General features: G+C 42.8%; 1 protein-coding gene across 1 annotated transcript in view; it reads right to left on the bottom strand.

The window, feature by feature from the left end:
- The window catches only part of LOC137429501 (uncharacterized), a 278,822-nt gene extending 257,487 nt beyond the window's left edge, over positions 1–21,335 (bottom strand). Inside the window, exons 1-2 of the mRNA XM_078781105.1 lie at positions 21,157–21,335; positions 11,345–11,452 (exon numbers count right to left, since the gene is read on the bottom strand). Of these exons, the coding sequence (XP_078637231.1) occupies positions 11,345–11,410 (66 nt within the window). The 5' untranslated portion in view covers positions 11,411–11,452; positions 21,157–21,335. The remainder of the gene's footprint in view (positions 1–11,344; positions 11,453–21,156) is intronic.
- Positions 21,336–21,736: the final 401 nt, after the last annotated feature.

Raw genomic sequence — 21,736 nt, 5'->3', positions numbered from 1 at the left:
TTGAGCAAATGGGCAAGAAGGACCTTGGTCAAGGAGGTGACCAAGAACCTAATGATCACTCTGACAGAACTACAGAGTTTCTTGGCCGAGATGGGAGAACCTGACAGAAAGACAACAGTCTTTGCAGCCCTTTAGGCTTAATGGGAGAGTGGCCAGATGGAAGCCACTCCTGAGAAAATGGTACATAACAGCATGGCTGGAGTTTGCAAAAAGGCACGTGAAAGACTGTGAGAGTATGAAGAAGCAAAATATTCTGTGGTCTGATGAGACGAAAATTGAACTTTTTGGCATGAATGCAAAGTGCTATGTCTGGCGGAAACTGACCACAGCTCATCACCCATCTAACACCATCCCTTCCATGAAGCATGGTGGTGGCAACATCATGCTATGGAGATGCTTTTCAGTGGCATGGACTGGGAGATTTCTATGGATAGAGGGAACAATGAATGGAGCCAAATACAGGCAAATCCTTGAGGGGAACCTGCTTCAGAGTGCAAAAGACGTAATACTGCGGAAAAGATTTACGTTCCAACAGGACAATGACCCCAAGCATACAGCCAAAGCACCATTGGAATGGCTTCAGAAAAAGAACAGGGAGTCTTTGAGTGGCCCGTCAAAGCCTAGACTTGAATCCCATGAAGAATCTGTGGAAAGACTTGAAGATTCCTGTTCACCGACACTTGCCATCCAACGTGACAAAGCTTGAACAAATCTGCAAGGAAGAATGGGAGAAACTCCCCTAATCAACCAAGAATTCCAAGGAAGTAAATGTTAATGTTTGTGAAGTAAATGTTAGCTCTTTCACGAGCCTCGATTCAGTATACAAAAAAAAAAAAAAAAAAAATCCAGAAGTGCAAAGATGATACAAACATACCCAAGAAGACTCTAAGCTGTAATCGCTGCCAAAGGCGCTTCTACGAAGTATCGACTCAGGGGGCTGAATACTTATATAAATTTGATATTTCTTTGTTTCAATTTTTCAATTATTTTGTAGAAATGTCTAAAAAAAAAATCCACTTCTCATTATGGGGTATTATGTGTAAGTTAGTGACAAAAATCTCAATTTAATCCATGTTTAATTCAGGCTGTAACATCACAAAAAGTGAAAAAAGTCAAGAGGTGTGAATACTTTCTGAAGGCCTTGTAGCTGTAATTCTCTTTCAAACCGATCTGTGAGATAAGTGCTTTGTACCAAACTAAATATATAAATTACAGCACAAAAAGAGTTGTTATTAAAATACAATTTGTACAACAGAAAACTGAGCTAAGATTATTTGAATTTAACAGCCTTGTCTAGGTCATTACCTTGATCTGTCTGCATCAATGGGAAGCATGGGAAATGGATGATAGTGAGGAGGAAGACTAAAAGCAGTGGAGTGGGGACAAGCAGGAAAATGAGGAGCAATGCAGACGAGCAGAAGAGGTGAACAACAAAATAGAGGAGATGAGAAAGACATAATTCAGGGAAAAACCATGACTCTATATAGTAGACAACACAAAATATGCCAAAGTTCTTGTAAGGAGAACAAACTGGGCCATCAGAAAAATGATACCAAGAGCAATCTCCTTGAAAGACAACAATACAAAGTTTCTCTGTAGCACTGCACATTCCAGAGGAAATACAAGCAAACAACAGCCCAGAATAAAAGGCCACAGTGCTCCAACAGAAATCAAACACTGCCATAGAAACAGAGGGTTGAAAGGCGGAGAGAACAATAGTGAAATGAAACTGGACAAACAGAACAATTCAGAAAGGGAAATCAAAGCTATACATAAGAAAGAGAATCCAAAAGATGAAATAAAATACAAGAGAAAGACATAGAATCATTGGTGCCGAAAACAAATTCCAAATAGCGATGACAGCAGGGGGGGGGGGGGGGGGGGGGACAAGGACAAAGCAAACAATAGAATAAAACACAAGCAGATGTTTAAAAAAAACCTGAAAAAATTATACTTTTATTTCGTATTACGTTCGGAAGACCAGATTGCCGAGCACGCTGTTTACTGACCCCTGCCAGATGGAGGGGGATATCTACTATGGGCGCAAAATGAATTTGCCCCACCGCCTTTCCCTGCCGGTGTTTCTCGTTTTAAATTTATTTGAGTGTGGTTCTGTCTATTCTTCCCATTGCTCTATCACATGGCATCATTTTAGCACTCTGATAAAGTAGAGTGCCAGCGAGTCTGCCCGTTCACTCAGGCAAATTGGCAGGAACTGCAAGCGGCCATGACACTTCAGGGCTGGTCTCCGAAATACACTGCCCCCGATACTCATTCAGCCTGGGAATTCTTCCACAGAAACCCGCTCTCCCTTATGCACAGATTCATCCCATCTCGTCTTCAGTTGTCTTACCCATCCTCACACCCCTGATACACTAAATCCTGTGGTGAGGCGGTTGCCCTGAAACAAATTGCATTCTCCTACTGGAAGGCAAATCCAACATAAGGCAACCTCAGATCCTTCCATAAATCCCACAACAAGTGTGTATTTACTCTCAGGAGAGCCAAAAACAACATCTGTCCAATCTCAAGAATGAACTTTTAACTTGTCTCCCTCCTCTATAACCTGATGGTGCCTCGTTAAGTCTGTCTCTGGTGTATGCTCCCCTTCCATCCCTTCCCTCTCTTCAAATGGCAACACAACTGACTCTGCTCTTGAGAAGGCTGAATGCCTCTATTCTGTGTTTGCTTTCAAATCTTGCATTCATAACCCCTCTCGCTCTGTACCCATCCTTCCCATCATACCCAACTGCTCCTGGACTCTGTCTTTTGCACCTGATAAGGTGGAAAATTTCTGGCAATCCTCTACTCTGCAACTAGACCAGACGGCATCAGCTCACACGTCCTAAAAATCTGCTCTGCTGCTCTTTCACTTCCTCTATGCTCCCTTTTCACCCTGTCATCTACCCTAGGTCATCTTCCATCTGCCTGGAAATCAGCCAGCATCACAGCATTACATAAAAATGTGCAAAAACTGACCCCCTTAACCACAGACCAATTAGCTGACTTCCAATCATCAGTAAGGTCACGGAATCCATCATCGCTGTTGACATAAATCCATTCTTTTCTCCACTAGCCTCATCTCAGATCATCAATTCGGGTTCAGAGTTGGTCACTCTACCTTGGGCATTCTGCATTTACTCTCCCAACAATGGATGGAGACTCTCAATATCAGATATAAGATCAGGGCTGTCTCTCGGCATATATTGAGCTTATGATACAGTCTGTTATCCCGCCTTGTTCTCCAAACTCTCTGCCTATGGAATCCAAGGCCAACTCCACTCTTGGATTTTAGACTTCCTCGACTCTCATAGCCAACATGTGGCTCTCTAGTCCAGGAGCCAGAATCTGCTCTAAATGGTTTCGTGCAACACCCACTACACAGTTGGTTTGTCACTTCCAGGTGATTGGGGAACATCTATAGAACAAATCCAGTCCTGATGTACAGTTGAATTGTGGCAGCAACAATAAATGGCAGCCACTTTTCTATGAAAGGGGTGGTGTCCGAGGCGACGACATGCTTACCAAGATAGGTGGCATTGACCTGATAGCTACTGAGGCTAAATACCACAACCCATGTAAAGCTCAGTATACAAGCAAAGCGAACCTCAAGTACCATGCACACAAGGAAGAGAAGCGCACAGAAGATGTCTATTCAGATGCCTTTACTAAGCTCATGTCCTCGGTTGAAATAGGCATCCAGCGAGGAAAGGCTTATGAGCTCACCACCCTTCTTGCAAAGTACAAGACTGTTCTGACAGGTATGGATGTTAAAACAGCAGATAGCTGTACCAGCCAAAGACTCAAGCTAAGGCTCCAGAATCACTTCAATGACAGTGTGGTTTTTCATCAACAGCAGGATCGAAGCAAATCCCAATTGGTGTACTCCAGCAAGATCTCACTATGTGAAGTTATCAACGCCGCTCATTTGAAAGAGAGACAAACTGCAACTACTGATACAGCATACGTTACCCATGACGATGCAGACGCTGGGCAGATGAGCACCATTTACCATGCTGCTCAGATCATCAGGACCGATTTGAAGGACTGTGCAGGCATCCAAATTCGCCCATTGAGTCTTCATGATCTAAATCTGAGGAGGTCCAAGGACATGCTACCAGAAAGTCTATATAACTTCCTGCGCTGTGTCATCTGTAAGGAATCAGCTCCACCACCATACACTGAGGATAACCCTAATGCAGCAGATATCATATTACAACCATAACCGCATTTGAACAACATAAAGATGATATTGCATAATTACAGTCGAAAAGCAAAAACTACATATTTCAGCGATTTTGTGTGTTTTGGGTATAATACAAGGTATAATAATAATAAAAAAATTTAATCATACTTGAACAGCATAACGAAAATCCCCTCATACTTCCCACTATCCTTTTAATTATAATGTCGAAGAATCCCTATTGGAAGAGCTGAAAAAACAAATACAAAAACAAAATCGTCAATTTCGAGCTTTACGCAACCCCCTTAATAGAAAAGTGGCTGCCATTTATTGTTGCTGCCACAATTTAACTGTACATCAGGGCTGGATTTGTTCTGCAGATGTATCCCAAGCACCCTGAAATGACAAACCAACTGTGTAGTGGGTGTTGCACGAAACTCATTTTCTAGGCCTCTCTTGAAAACTGGCTCCTGGACTACTCACCGAGGACCCTTTCTTTTCCTCTTCCTATCAAGGCTGGGTTACCCCAAGGAAGTGTTATCAGCCTCAACTTATGCCTCATCTTCATCAATGATTTGTCCGACTCTCTGGAAAATCCTCTATCACTTTGACAATGACCCCACCCTCTGCCATGACATCCCTCATCCTTCTGACAGACGCAGCCAGCTCTTTCCTCTCCTCAGACCTTGAAAAAAATATATATCACAAACTGGTCAATCACTTGGTTACTCAAACTCTTGGGTCTCACTCTCAGCCATGATTTCTCTTGGGCAAGCCACATTTCAAAGTTGGCCTCCAAAGTTGGCCTGTTGAACTTGCTACCACACAATGTACATGGGAGTCCACCAGCACAACAAATCAATACACAGGCCCTCTATATATAATGACGTTCCTGCCAAATGAAAACTCACAAAAAGAAGGAAAATGTCTGCTAATAGGGGACTGCAGTTCCCTCCCATTGGAATGCCTTTTATTTTTTGAAATAATTCCCGACAAAGACTTACAAAAGTGTTGAACAAAATTAAAATGAAAAAAAGATGCCAGAAAACATTTTCTGGATAGTAAGTAGTCTCCTGGTTTTGGTATTCAAGCTTATGGATTTCTGGTTGTTGCCACTTTCCCGTACCGAACAGTATTGCAACACCAGCAGTGTGACCTGGTGTTGAGCTTTGATCTATTGGCAAGAAAATTTTTCAGCATGAATCGTGTGACATCTTGTGCATTTGTTTGTGATGATGATGGCTTTCTTCTACCCCGAGCTATTTATATGCAGGTCAGAGACGGGGACATTAAAATGAGCTCTGCCCGACCAACCAATCGATTGATCATCTGTCCATGTAGTTTTGTGTATGGTACGGAATATTTCAAAAATAGCCCCGAGTGGGCTGACGGCCATCCCTTCAGGTTAAAGTTCAGACATCTGCTGATTTGGGAGGATACCCCTGGGAGCCTCGCTGATCCCATGGGAGGCTCCCCAATACAAAATCGTAACATCTAAGACTGAGTGATCCTGCTGACCACAGCAGAAGGGCTGTATCGGGTTTCAGAGCAATTAGGGATCCAAAGTTATACAGGGTAACCCCCCGGGAAACCCCATGATCCGAAATCGAAACATAGGGGCAATACCCCTGGCGCTCACCTGGTAGAATAAACAGTATACTTCACCAACTCAGGGTATTTTAAAGCAATTTCAATGGTTGCGAGAAGACAGCGCAGCATGTGGAATTGTACTCACATAATCATAAGACTTTAAACAAACAAAAACAAAAAAGAAAATACCTATTTTGGGGGGCAACCTCCAAAGGGGCAGATTTTTTTTAATACCGTGAACAAACTTTGGTACATCACGGGTGGTGAAGGTCGTGGTCAAGTTTCATCAAAATCGTGTGTGTAGTTTCTGAGAAAAAAGCAAACATTTATTTTGGGGGGTCAAACCTGGACCCACTTTTACCCCTCCCACCCTCCCCGTAGACCCCCTTAGACTTCGATTTTCTTAGTGGCGTGAACAAACTTTGGTACATCATGGGTGGTGAAGGTTGTGGTCAAATTTCATCAAAATCGTGTGTGTAGTTTCAATAAAGCAAATATTTATTTTGGGGGGGCGGGGGGTGGGGGGAGGTCAAACCTGGATCTACGGGTAAACCCCCTCAGACCACGATCTTTTTAATGCCGTGAACAAACTTTAATCACAACAAAACAAATATAATTTGTGCCAAGTTTGGTCACAATCCCTTCAGCGGTTTCGGAGAAGAGGTTGCAAGTGTTTACCGACAGACGGACGGACTGACGACGCGCCATCGCATAATCAATCTCCCCTGAACTTCGTTCCAGGTGAGCTAAAAATCGAAGCATGAGAAATTGTGCGGGGCATCAAGTAGAAGGGTTGTATTGGGTTTCAGGGCAATTGGTTGGAAAATAAGGGACAAGTACGGATCCAAAGTGTAGGGGGACTGATGGACAGACAGACAAGACAGACAGACATCTGGACATCACAACCCATTTTATAAGTTGATCTCTTTGAGAATTGAGATGACATGACCTAAAAACAGTTGAACAGTTCACTTTCATATTACAGATATCTATCGATTCGTCATGACCTTATCTCAACCTGACTAGATCACGGGGGTGATTGGCTGAATTATGTTGCCATGGCCACCGTCTTGGTAACCTGGATTGTCCGTGCGATATTTGAAAACAATTCAAGATTTAGCTTTCATAATACTCAGATCTATTCATCATACCACCCAAAAGGCAGGAAACCTAGAGTATCAGCTCCTTTTGGTCTTATGTATATTTTTACGTGGTTTATTGTTGCTTTTCCTACTTTACTCTGTCCATCTGTTTCTCTCTTTCTGCCCATTGGTTAGACAGCTGGCCTGACTCCACCCACAACGACGTCATTAGTAAAAAGACTGACTTAACCTACTGGCATTTTGATTTCCATGCAGTTTAGGCCGAACACATCGTCGAACCTGTCATATTCACAATCGCCAAGCCCTACATTTACATTGCTAAAACCTTATCTTTCAGGAGCATGCGATACAGCGATTCGTTGCCTATACACCATCCAAAAAAGGTTGGGGAGAGAGGGGGGGGGGGGTCAGTTCCGTGGGTCCCTGCTAGTCACTGAAAGATACCTCGATGCATTTTGACATCTGCAATTTGAATTGCTCCTCCTATATGATGGAGCATCAAAGTTGTGTGCTCAATCTCTCCACTGCATCTTTCATTCCGCCAGTTATTTTTTGTCAATTTTGTGCAGTTGCATGTTTTATGATGCAGAAGTGTGGGATGTTATTGCATGGCTTCTTGTAGTCAATTACATGCTTTTGCCAATTCTGTGCCCATTTGCTTCTCTCCAAGAGCGACCAAGAATCGGCCACCGCCCCCCACCCCCTTTCCCATGCCTCCTTCCCCCAAGCCCTCTCCCTCCCACAGATCTCCCGATGTCCCTGCTCTCCATCTTGTTCTCCTGCTCCCTTTATCATGTTTTATGTTTTATGTGCCAGTTTGTCTTTTTGTGATCAATGTTAGCTCTTACACGAGCCTCGATCTTACATACACACAAAAAAAAAAAAAAATTGGAAACTTTGTCCAAATCTTTCACGAACTGTATGGCTAGACCTAAAAATGGGCCGCGCCTGATTTTTTAGAGGTGCTGGTGACAACTCATCCTCTCTTTGCGAAAGGCACCGTGGGATGTGGGATATTTAACATGCATCAACTCGTGTTAGAAAACTAGAAAACCCACTTAACCCTAAACAAGGTGCGACACACTTTGAAATGCAACACATGCCTGCAAACCCCCCAAAATCCTAGATGCGGGGAGAAAACCCCATCCTAGATGCGGGGTATCTCTGGGTCGCTCCTGCGAGATTGATCAGCTGTCTCCGTGCTGCAGACCTGTTCAAGAGAACTGTCCGGGGCTAAACAACAACAACAACAACAACTATTGTAAACTCTGCTATTGCAATAATACCACGAGTTCCTATACAAGGAACTTCAACACAGGAGGAGGCCGTTAGGCCCATGTATCCTCTACAATGGTTGCCACCATATGGTTGTTTATCGGTGCTCTATCCTTTTTAAATGCTGAGAATTATGCAAGGATGCAGCATGTACCATTTTTAGGTCATCTCATCGAGATTCTCGAACAAATGAACTTATAAAATGGGCCGTGATGTCCGGGTGTCTGTCCGTACAGTCATCCGTCCGTCCATCTGTCTGTCTGTCCGTCCGTTAACTTTTTGCTATTTTGGTATTCCTCCCTTGTCACCTGGCACATTGTTCTGAAACATGACACAAGGATACAACACAGTAGCCCGCACAATCGCTCAGGCTTCAATTTTTTTTATTTCAGATCATAGAGGCTTCCAGGGGGGTTAACCCCCAAACTTCAGATCCCTACTCGTCCCTTATTTACCAACTGATTGCTCTAAAACATGATAGAGCACTTCTACTCGATGATTAACAGGATATTGTTCGGTCTTTTTTATTTCAATTTCTGATCAGGGTACTCCCGGAGGGGGGGGGGGTGGGGGGGTGTGGGTTGGAGGGGTTGGAGGGGTTGGAGGGGTCCCCACAAATCAGCAGAGGTCTGAACAATAACCTCAAGAGATGACTGTCATCCCACTCCGGGGTGGGCTGGGGGGAGGGCGGGGTGGGTAAGGGGGAGATATTTATTAACGTCTGTTGTGACTCAGCCAAGGTCGGGTTCGAACCGCTGACCTTCCAGACTCAGAGTGGATGCTCGACCCATCATGACACTGAGTCTGTTTAGATTTCCAACACAATTATTGCTGGATTGCCGCAAAATATCTTCCCAGGCTTCAACTCGCCCAACATAGTTGCTAAACCGGTTTTCTATTCACACAAATATGATCAGAATGCAGCCATTTTGCCTCAGTTACTTTCAAATATATTCCTTCAAAGTTTTTATTTTTATTTTCATGATCTCTTTCCATGGAATTGCTCCTGTTTCTTCGAATGACCTGTCTCCTGCTCTTATTCATACTTTAATTTACTTTAACAAGTTTTTATCCCCTCATGGCAAGTGGGGCACAAGTATAACAAGCATTCTGAGTATTGCGCTGCAATACATGTCCCCTACCAAAGTTCAAAGTGCCATAACTTTGTCAAAAATGTCCGAATATGCAAATTTATGCATGGTTGATGCTGGTTTTCAAACTTGATCTGAGGTATGCTGAGACACATGTGTGTCACGCCTCACCTTGTTGATAAGCCCGCAAGGTCGCTCCGTGGAGTGGCCTGCACGTATTGCACTGTGTGAATTATATAATTACCAACTCACGGTCTGAGGTACTCGCGATTCAAGAGATATCAAATTTTTTTTTTTTCGTTTAATTATTTATATCTGCCAAACCACGTGCCCTATCGCAAATTCCAAAATGATATTTTAGTAGACTGATATGCTGAACAGATCTGTGAAGTTTCCCCTCGATTGGATCAAAAATGAGGGAGGGGCTCGGTTTTAAAGGTCCATGCTTAAAAACGTCATAACTCTGAAACCATGTGATGCATGACGTCATGCTCGTTGACTTTTTTGTTCGTCATGGGTATGCGATTCTACCTGCAAAGTTTGGCCTCGATCTGTTCAGCCGTTGCAGAGAAAAAGGGGTTTTCGTGTTTTCACGAAAAACAATATGGCGGCCGAACCACGTGACCTGTGACGTCGTAATTCCCATTAAAATATTCTACAGACTGAGTCACCCCTACGGTGAAAATTTGATCTCAATCGGTCCTATTATTGCAGAGAAAAATTTTTCAAAGTTAATTAAAACTTAAAATGTCACTGAGTTAAGGATCATCAGAATTATCAGAATTCCCAAAGTTCAAAGTGCCATAACTTTGTCAAAAATGATCGAAACCTCGTGAAGTTCGAACTTGATCTGTAACTTATCATGAGGAAACCATGTGCCAAGTTTGAAATCATTAGTAGTAAGCGTTTAGAAAAAAAGTCCGGAAAACTGTTCTTTGCGTGACGGACTGACAGACTGACGGACTGACGGACTGACGGACTGACGGACTGACGGATTGACGGACTGACGGAGGGACGGACTGACGGAGGGACGGCGTGCAAACCTATAGTCCCCTCCGGTGTACACCAGTAGGGGACTAATAAAGGTCATTACAAATGTAAAACTAGAACAGCATTCGGTAGAGAGCATACCTCCGCCAGGCTAAATAATTTATGTATTGTATCCCACTGATAGGCCGGATCTGGATTCGGACCTGAACCAAAATCTAATCGGCTTGTTCTTGTCACCCAACCAATTTATCTACCAAGGTTTGTTTTAATCCATCCATAACTTTTTGAGATATTGTGTTATATATCATGTTTGGCCCCATCTCTCAATGGTAAAGAATCATTTATAAAAATGAAAAAATCCTCGTATCTGTATCCTGACCAGGATCTTCACCAAAATCTAATCATTTCATCCTTGTCAAATACCCAACCCCTCCACCAAATTTCGTCTGAATCCGTCCACAACATTTTGAGATATCCTGTTCACAAACAAACAAACAAACAGATGAAAAATCACTCATATAGCGACACTTGGCAAAAGAGAACAAAGTAGAATGGCACTCAGTAGAGCATCCTTTTGGCCTCAAAAATAATTGGTGGTTGAATTCAGTGACCTGATATGCAAATAGTCTTCAAAGTTGAAGTTAATCGGATGAAAATTGACAATTTTAGAAATTAAGCCTATGTTGACTTTGTGACCTATCATGACCTCAAAAATAGTTGGTGGTTGGTTTCACTAAGCTGATATGCAAATCCTATTCAAATTTCAAGTCAATCAGATAAAAATTGAGGATTTTAGAACTTTGAAAATGTTGTTGACCTTTGGCTTATGTTGACGTTTTAACGCCAAAAATAAATAGGATTCTGTCGGACCACCAACTCTACCATTTGGTGAAGTTTTGTGAAGATCAGTTTAAAATTGTGACCTGGAGGCAAGTATAAGGAGGCGGACAGATAAACACACACACAAACACACACATAAACCGGAGTGTTCAACATACTTGTCAAAAAATATTTTTTGGCCGAGTAACAAACAGACAGGGGTGAAAACATATCCTCCATCAACCTTTGGCGGAGGTAATAATGTAGTTCAAGCGAAATGCATTGTAGCTTACCGGAGAATGGACAAATGAACGCCAGTTCTTCCAGCAGAGCAGATATGTTTGTCGGATGACTGACATTCTCACCAGAATATATTTGTTGCTCAATGAAGAGCCAGTAAGCTGCACACATGGATACAATGAATCTTTCAGAAGCAAACTTCTGGCTCCAAGATAGGAAATCCACAGGAAAAGCAGTGAAATGGCTCAGTCATTTGGCAAGGACAACCAAACTCTCCAAATTCATAACAGTTGGAAAAAAACTTACAAGTACAGATACATTCAAAGTACAATGCCCCCATGCCAAATAAGTAAATATCCTCCAGCCGGGCATACAGAGACGGTATTGGGAGGAGGAGGTGCCCAATATAATTGATTGATTAATTGATAAATTAAAATCAATAAATAATATTCGTAAAATAATTAATGAATCAATTGGCTAATAGCATACCTCAACCACCAGTGTTTCATCCGAAGCTAACTTTTTGAAAATTAATAAAATGAATTAATCAAAAGTTAAATAATCAATTGATTAATTGATTAGTCAATAAATAATTAATTGATTAATCAATAAATCAAAAATATTATTTATAGCCACATCACTATATAGCCATATAGGTCGCTATCATGTCCAAATATAAGCTTCCCCACTCAAAATTGCTCCGCGTGGGCGGCCTTGTACTCCCATCGGTGTTTGTTTACTTAAGGCCCCTCCATCGTGTTTTGCTTGGCTCTTAGTTTTTTCCCTTCTACCCCGAACATAATACTCTTTGTCTAACGTTTTAAATACGTTTATGTAAAATACCCCCACCCCCCCCCCCCCAAAAAAAAATAAAAAAAATAAATAACCAAAAACATTTATTTTTCCTTTCTCCACGTGTGCTTTCTCTCATCCTGTACTTTCTGTCCAGGTGTGCTGTTCGCCCCGCCCCCATTATCTCCTTGCCATCCACCTTTTGCCCTGTCCACGTGACTCGTGGTGGTCCCTCTCGGCTCTCCCCCCATTGGTATTTTGTGCATATAAGATTGTTTACGGTTCTGTTTCAATATTATTTAAATATGTTTAACCTTTCCCCTTCAGTGTTTTATTCAGTGGTATATTACAACACGCTGTTTTTCTTCCTATTTAAAAGGCTTTTTTCAAATTCCTCTCCATCTCACTCCACGTCAAAAAAAAGAAATTCCATCTCTGATACGTCTCCCTCACTACATGGTCTAAATTCACATTCATTCCATCCCTCCTCCATCGTTCTGAATCGGATTGCTAACTTGAAAATCACAACAAACCCAATTTGTTATCAATGTTCGTCTTTCATTAATCAACCACTTTCGAAACTCCCCTCTTGCCCCTCGCCTCCAAATCACCCCCCTTGCACCTACACTCCTAAACTCCCCCCTTGCCCCTCCACTCCTAAACTCCCCCCTTGCCCCTCCACTCCTGAACTCCCTCCTTACCCTTCCCCTCCTAAACTCCCCCCTTGCCCCTCCCCTCCAAATCCCCCCTTGCCCCTACACTCCTAAACTCCCCACTTGCCTCTCCACTCCTAAACTCCCCCCTTGCCCCTGCCCTCCTAAACTCCCCCCTCACTCCTCCCCTTCAAAACTCCCCCCCAACCCCTCCCTTTCAAATCTCCCCGCATACCATTCATCTCCAATTCTCCCTCCTCCCCCCTCCTCCTCAAAGCTGCCTCCTCCCCACTTAATCTCCCTTCTATCGCATACCTCCACCCCCCCCCAACCTTCTACCTTCCTCTGCCCCCCCTCAAACAACCCCTCACTGTGCCTCATCCCTTCACAATCAAACCTTTCATCCTCCTCATCCTTCCCTTTCTTGGAACTCTTCTGCAATCGCTGACACACTAACAACTGCTCTCCCTACCTCCCCCTCTCATCCTTCATCTTACCCTGCTCCTCCCCTCCCCTGTCCTGTACCCGATGCTCCCCATCTCTCTTCATTAACGGTATGGACCTCAAACATCCGGGGCCTTCGCTCAAACCTGACTGATCTCTCCAAACAGGTTGCTTCTGACAATCCAGACTTTATCTGCTTAACAGAGACTTTCCTCCTTCAAGATGTCTCTGATTCCTTAATATCTCTTCCTGGTTACTCCCTCCTCTGGTATGATAGACCTGAACCTCGTCCTGGTGGTGGGGTGGCTATCTTTATCAAAAACTCTCTTCCTCACTCTCCTTGCACTGCCCTCTCTCCTCCTCACCCCCAGGAGTACCTCTGGTGAGGGCTTCCTCTCCGCTCCCACCTTTTGTTCATATGTGTTCTGTACCGTCCTCCAAACAGTGACGACTCCATTTACATTTCACTGTCTGACAACATGGACCAACTTCTATCCACTCATCCCAACTCTCTCTTCCTCATATGTGGTGACTTCAACTGTCATCATGCCAGCTGGTTGGGTGTGGGTTCCTCTCTCACCAGTCATGGCACCTCAGCAAAGGACTTCTGTGACTCACTGGGATTGACACAATCTGTCAATTTCCTGACCCGGATCTCAGCCAATGGAGTATCTTCTCTTCTAGACTTGGTTATGACAAACTTCCCTGCTAATGTCTGCTGCTCTTCTTCTGCTCCAATCGGTTCTTCTGATCATGTGCTTGTCAAAGTGGACATCTCTCTGGCCATTCTCAGAGAGACTCCTCAGCGTCGACGAGTCTGGCATTTCACTCAGGCCGACTGGGACGGTCTTCAAGCAGCCATCAATCATCTGGATTGGTCTCCCATCTCCACTGCCTCTGACATCAATTCTTCCTGGGAATTCTTCCAAAGCAAACTGCTCTTTCTCATGCACAGATTTATCCCATCTCGTCTTCAGTTGTCTTACCCTTCCTCCCGTCCATGGTACACTGAATCTTGTGGTGAGGCAGTTGCCCTGAAACAACTTGCCTTTGCCTCTTGGAAGGCTAATCCAACTGAAGGCAATCTCAGTTCCTTCCACCAAGCTCGGAACAAGTGTGTGTCTACCCTCAGGAGTGCCAGGAAGCACTATCTCTCCACACTCAAGAATGAACTCTCAAACCTGTCTCCTTCCTCCAAATCCTGGTGGCGTCTGGTCAAATCCGTTTCTGGTGTTTGTTCCACCTCCAGCCCCTCCCTTACCTCAAATGGCCACACAGTTGACATCGCACGCGACAAAGCCGAATGCTTCAACTCTGTGTTTGCCGCAAAATGTCTCCATGTCTCTCGGTCCCTGCTCTCAAATGTTGTGTTTGTGTCCTTCCCCCTCTCTCCCCATCTTGTCTACCGCTCCCGATGTTATTTGTTTTATGTGTCTGTTTGTCTTTGTGTGATTAATGTTCGCTCTTTCACGAGCCTCGATCTTGTATACAAAAAAAAAAAAAAAAAAATCTTTAGTCCCAAACCCATCTCTCTCTGTCCCCACCTTTCCCAGTCGAAACCAACTGCTCCTGGACTCTGTGTCCTTCTCTCCTGACAAGGTGGAGGAGTTTTTGTCTAACCTCGACTCTGATTCTGCAACTGGACCAGACGGCATCAGCCCACGGGTCCTAAAATCCTGCTCTGCCACTCTATCTCACCCTCTCTCTGTTCTTTTCACCCTCTCTTTTGCTCAAGGTCATCTGCCAGCATCCTGGAAATCAGCAAAAATTACCGCTTTACACAAAAAAGGTGCAAAAACAGATCCTTGCAACTACAGACCAATCAGTCTGCTCCCAATTATCAGCAAAGTCATGGATTCCATCATTGCTTCGGATATGAAATCTTTCCTCTTCTCCAATGGCTTGATCTCTGATCATCAATTTGGTTTCAGGCCAGGTCACTCTACTCTGGACATGCTGCTTCTGCTGTCTCAACAATGGATGGAGGTCCTCAATGCCAAACAGGAAATCAGTGCCGTCTCCCTTGACATATCACGTGCCTTCGATACGGTCTGGCACCCAGCTCTGCTCACCAAACTCTCCTCCTATGGTATCCATGGAAATCTCCATGCATGGCTTGCGGACTTCCTCTCTGGTCGTAGTCAACGTGTGGCCCTGAATGGATTTCTCTCATCTCCCCTTCCTGTTCAGGCTGGAGTTCCCCAAGGCAGTGTTCTGGGCCCTGTGCTTTTTCTGGTCTTTATCAATGATCTCTCCAACTCTCTGGAAAATCCTCTCTATCTCTTTGCTGATGACTCCACTCTCTGCGGCTCCATTCCTCTTCCCTCAGATCGGCAGTCTGCAGCCTCCTCACTCTCTGAAGACTTGGACAAAATCACAGACTGGTCAAACAAGTGGAACATGTCTTTCAATCCTGACAAATCTTACACTCTTTCTATGTCTCTCCGAAAAGATCGACTGGACAACCCTCCCATCTACTTTCTCAACAATCCTCTCCAAGAAGTTCTGTCACTCAAGCTTTTGGGTCTCACTATCTGCCATGATCTTTCTTGGGAAAACCACATTTCCAAGCTGGCCTCCAAAGCCAGTCGCCGACTGGACATCCTCTGTCGTTCGAAGTCCTTCCTAGGCACACCTGAGCTCCTCACCACATACAAGGCTTTCATCCACAGCTCAATGGAATACTGATCTCCCCTATGGGCCGGTGCTCCTGCCTCACACCTAGCTCGGCTTCACGCTGTTGAAACCAAAGCTTTCAGAATTATTGGAATCTCCCGCGATGAAGCTATCTCTGAGGGCCTTTCACTCACTCACCGCAGGCAGGTAGGTGGTCTTTCTGTCTTCTATCGACTCCTCTCTGGCCTTGCACCCCCAGCTCTCTCTGTGCTCTGTCCCGCAAATATTCCTACAGGTCGCACAAGATCTGCCAGCAACCCTCTGATGGTTAAACTGCCGAAATCTCGGCTCTCTGCTCACCTTCACTCTTTCATTCGTCTTTTCTCCCGCCTCTGGAACAAACTCCCTCTCTCCCTTCAATCCCACTCCTCCCTCCAGGTCTTTAAAACAGCTGTTCACCACCATCTCTTATCTTCCCCCATCCAACACCTTGATCTTTTCTACCCCCGCTAATTCACCCCAGATCCACCTTGTTTGAAATTCCAACTTCTTTCCTGGAAGTCCTGGCAGTGTCCATATGTTTTATACCTCTCCCACCGCCCCCCCCCCCCCTTTCCATGCCCCCCCCCCAAAGCCCTCTCCCTCTCACAGATCTCTCGATGTCTCCATGTCTCTCGGTCCCTGCTCTCAAATGTTGTGTTTGTGTCCTTCCCCCTCTCTCCCCATCTTGTCTACTGCTCCCGATGTTATATGTTTTATGTGTCGGTTTGTCTTTCTGTGTGATTAATGTTCGTTCTTTCACGAGCCTCGATCTTGTATACCAAAAAAAAAAAAAAAAAAAAAAAAAAAAGAGGTTGCCCAGATGAGAAAGAAAAAAAAAAAGTTATTAATAATGAAAATAAATAAATAATAACCATGAGATAATTAAATTAGTAATCAATTGGCTATGAGAATACCTAAACCACCACCGTTTCATCCGAATCTGTAACTTAAAAAAATAAAATAATCAAGTCAGTAGTCAAATAATTAAATAATTAATCGATTAATTGATTGATCAATAAATCAAAAATACCACTTACAGCCAAATCACTTGGTCATTGTTGAGTCCAAATATCAGCTTCCTAACTCAAAAGGTGCCCGAGATGTTGCTTAGATGAGAAATGAAATAAATAAGTACTTAATTAATCGACAATAATTAAGTAACTAATCAATTAATTGATTAATCAAAAAACAAAAAAATACTGTTTTTTTTGCCAAAGCATGTGCTCACTATTGTGCCCAAATTTCAGCCTCCTAGCTCAAAGGATGGCTGAGATATCGCCCGGACAAACAAACAAACAAGAAAAGAAAGAGAGAGAAAGAAAACAAGAAACCGGAGTGAAAACTGAGTACTCCCTTTCAGCGCGCATCATTGCCGGGCCCCCTTCGTTGCCCGGCGATGACGTCATGCAGCGCCTGGAGATGGAATAGGACAGGAGCGATGTACACAACATGACATTAACATGAAAACACTACAGAAAAAAAACTTATGTCCACCAACTAATGTTAGCAGATGGGACACCTGGCTTGAATTCCATCTGAGGGACGTGACATTTTATGATGTAACACCTTGCCTGCAACTCACCAATCCAACAGTTTATAATCAGTTTGGAATTGAACGCAGACTAGGCAGCTCATAGTTAACAGCGCCATCACATTACAATCTAGTGATGATAATACCCAGCAAAAGTTGCCTTCTGGCTTTTACAATTCATTGATGAAAATTTTTTTTAGAACTAGAACAGAACTCGGCAGAGAGCATAGGGTTTACTTACGTTTTGTGGGGGACTGACAGTTATATCCCCACGGTTTCTAAGATTTTAAAATAAATTACCTGAATTTGAGGTGAAACCACACTTTTACCCCCCCCCCCCCTTTAAATGGGCGGATCCGGATGTGGAGCACAAACCCATGAGACTACTGTCCTGATGTATTGTACCAAATTTGGTCCGTATCGCTCAGGTAGTTGTGGAGACGTTTTAGTGAAAACGAGGGATTTGTGGTGTCGCTCGGGCCCGTGGCCCCCTTTCCAGGGAATGTGCATCCATGAGGAGCACAACTTAAGGTTAGGGCATGGTCCCGATGCCATGTGGCGGGTTTTGTTGGATCTGTCTGGCGGTTTGAATGAAGTACCAATATTTGGGGCAAAACATTATCCCCATTATCCCCATTATCCCCTTTATCCTCATTTATAAGGGGGCGCATCCGGGTGAGGAGCACAATCAAAGGAGACTTTACTGTCGTGATGCATTGTACCAAATTTGGTCTGTATCGGTCAGGTAGTTTGCGAAGATGTTTTAATGAAATGTTAACGTACGGACGGACGGACGTACAAACGGTCGACCACCAGGACCCTCTCCATGAGGTTATTTAGGAGAAACAAACTAAAAATTACAATTGTAAAATCCGCTTGGAATATTAGGTGTTTTTTTTACTTTATAAACTTTTTTTGGCTCTGAGCTACGAGGGTCGTTCTTAAAGTCATCGGAAAGAGATGGTCACAATCATCATCATTAGCTATTACCAAACCGATGTGCAGCGCACTCATTCGTGTGTGTGTAACAGAGTGTGAGAGTGTGCGAGTGTGCTTCAAACACGTATGGCATAGCGCGATCCCTATGGAAGCTTGGGGCTATTACAAGTCATACAAGATATGCCAAGGCTTGTTTAACGTGTCTGTAATTTCGAGGGAATTGTACATAATTATCCCCTTGGGAAGAACGTTTGCTCACTGTCCGAAACACGCGAGCGTTTAAAACACGTTTATTTTTCAATCTATTGCGAATCTGGTGTACAGTTATACCATACTCTGTTACAGAACGTTGAAGCCCTCGCAGCAGATGCATGGTAAGGATTACAATGTGTGGTTCGTCCGTGCCTTCCCAGCTGTAGCTATGGCAGCAATGTGGTCAGGGTGCCGGTGATGGCTTGCCTACTCTTCGCTAAACACACCGTGGGATCTTTAACGTCCACCAACTCAACTAAATGCCGGTAGACAAGACGCCCGGCTTTACCCGAGAGATGGGACACATTGATGAATCACACTGCCTGTGAAACAACAGGATGACAGTTTATAGCTGAGTCGGGATACAAACCCAGGCTGGACAGTTTAAAGGTGAAAGTGCGTATCCCTCGGCTATCCTGCCAGCACTTTCAGTATTTGACGATATATATATATATATATATAATTAGCAATAATTTTTTTTAACCAATTGCAGTTGTGTTTTGACAACTGTGATTATCTCGTTCAGAAAATTTATTTAGCTCGTTCAGGAATCTTATTCAGAAAACGTATTCAGCTTGTTCAGAAAACTTATTCAGCTCGTTCAGAAAACTTATTCAGCTCGTTCAGAAAACTTATTTAGCTCGTTCAGAAAACTTATTTAGTTCGTTCATAAACTTATTGAGCTCATTCAGAAAACTTATTTAGCTCGTTCATAAACTTATTTAGCTCATTCAGAAAACGTATTCAGCTCGTTCATAAACTTATTCAGCTTGTTCATAAACTTATTCAGCTTGTTCAGAAAACGTATTTAGCTCGTTCATAAACTTATTCAGCTTGTTCAGAAAACGTATTTAGCTCGTTCAGGAATCTTATTCAGAAAACGTATTCAGCTCGTTCATAAACTTATTCAGCTTGTTCAGAAAACGTATTCAGCTTGTTCAGAAAACGTATTTAGCTCGTTCAGAAAACTTAGTCAGCTCGTTCAGAAAACTTATTTAGCTCGTTCATAAACTTATTGAGCTCGTTCATAAACTTATTGAGCTCGTTCAGAAAACGTATTCAGCTCGTTCATCAACTTATTTAGCTCATTCAGAAAACGTATTCAGCTCGTTCAGAAAACGTATTCAGCTCGTTCAGAAAACGTATTCAGCTCGTTCAGAAAACGTATTCAGCTTGTTCAGAAAACGTATTCAGCTTGTTTAGAAAACGTATTCAGCTTGTTCATCAACTTATTTAGCTCATTCAGAAAACGTATTCAGCTTGTTAAGAAAACTTATTCAGCTCGTTCAGAAAACTTATTCAGCTTGTTAAGAAAACGTATTCAGCTTGTTCATAAACTTATTTAGCTCATTCATAAACTAATTTAGCTCGTTCATAAACGTATTTAGCTCATTCAGAAAACATATAGAGCTTGTTCAGAAAGCTTATTCAGCTTGTTCAGAAAACTTATTTAGCTCGTTCATAAACGCATTCAGCTTGTTCATTAAACGTATTCAGCTTGTTCAGAAAACATATTCAGCTTGTTCAGAAAACGTATTCAGCTTGTTCAGAAAACTTATTTAGCTCGCTCAGAAAACTTATTTAGCTTGTTCATCAACTTATTTAGCTCATTCAGAAAACGTATTCAGCTTGTTTAGAAAACTTATTCAGCTTGTTAAGAAAACTTATTCAGCTCGTTCAGAAAACTTATTCAGCTTGTTAAGAAAACGTATTCAGCTTGTTCATAAACTAATTTAGCTCGTTCATAAACGTATTTAGCTCATTCAGAAAACATATAGAGCTTGTTCAGAAAGCTTATTCAGCTTGTTCAGAAAACTTATTTAGCTCGTTCATAAAAGTATTTAGCTCATTCAGAAAAGGTATTCAGCTTGTTCAGAAAACTTATCCAGCTTGTTCAGAAAACGTATTTAGCTCGTTCATAAACGTATTCAGCTTGTTCATTAAACGTATTCAGCTTGTTCAGAAAACATATTCAGCTTGTTCAGAAAACGTATTTAGCTCATTCATAAACTTATTTAACTGTTCAGAAAACATTTAGCTCTTCATAAACTTATTTAGCTCGTTCAGAAAACTTATTCAGCTTGTTCATTAAACGTATTCAGCTTGTTCAGAAAACTTATCCAGCTTGTTCAGAAAACTTATTTAGCTCGTTCATAAACTTATTCAGCTTGTTCATTAAACTTATCCAGCTTGTTCAGAAAACTTATTTAGCTCGTTCATAAACTTATTCAGCTTGTTCATTAAACGTATTCAGCTTGTTCAGAAAACGTATTCAGCTTGTTCAGAAAACGTATTTAGCTCGTTCATAAACTTATTTAACTGTTCAGAAAACATTTAGCTCTACATAAACTTATTTAGCTCGTTCAGAAAACTTATTCAGAAACTTATTTAGGTCATTCAGAAAGTTATTTATCTCGTTCAGAAACGTATTTATCTCGTTAAGAACACTTATTCAGCTCGTCCAGAAAACTTATTTAACTCGTTCAGAGAAACAACAGCTGCTTTTCGTCTAATTGACACGAAACAACGGGAAGGTGAAGGCCACGCGAAGAACACTGTAAAGGTCATATAAACTCAAGAGAATATACAAACGTACCTGCGTGCGATGGATTCCCTCTCTGTCTGATTGCCGATTATTAGTCCGAGAAGAAAGAAAGCTCGCCCACGGCGTCGTGTATTGTCAAGTCAAAATCCAGACGGGCACCAACTGATCGCAAAGCTGCAATGAAAACCTATGGGGACATGCACGCGTGGGCGTAGCTCGAGTATTGTGTCTTGAATGAATGTCAAACACTTATTTGTAAGTTGTAAGCCTGATCGTGCGTATGTGGGAATTCCACAATGTGAGTGGGCGTGATTTGCTCGAAAAAACCTACATCACTGTATTGTTTTGTCTCCAGTTGCCTTTATAAGTAAAACCTGTCTGCAGGGGCTCACAGAATAGATCAGAGGTGGTGTGGTCGTCTTTCAACTGCCTAGACTGCTTTGGATTCTGCGCTCTGGTGCTTCACAGGCAGGGTCTTGCATCACGTGAGCATGCCAATCATTTGGAAGTGAAACGCAGTAGTAAACTAGATGTTATTCCTAGAATACTTACCCTGCGCAGTCAACTTGGTGTGAGCCAACTCTTCTATTTTTGAACGTTCCTTTTTTTTTGATCCAATATGGCTGCCAGA

This window comes from Myxine glutinosa, chromosome 6 (genome assembly GCF_964187855.1).
Source record: "Myxine glutinosa chromosome 6, kmMyxGlut1.1, whole genome shotgun sequence".
Classification (NCBI taxonomy): domain Eukaryota; kingdom Metazoa; phylum Chordata; class Myxini; order Myxiniformes; family Myxinidae; genus Myxine; species Myxine glutinosa.
The sequence above is the reverse complement of the archived record's forward strand: the minus strand, read 5'-3'. Positions and strand labels throughout refer to the sequence as shown.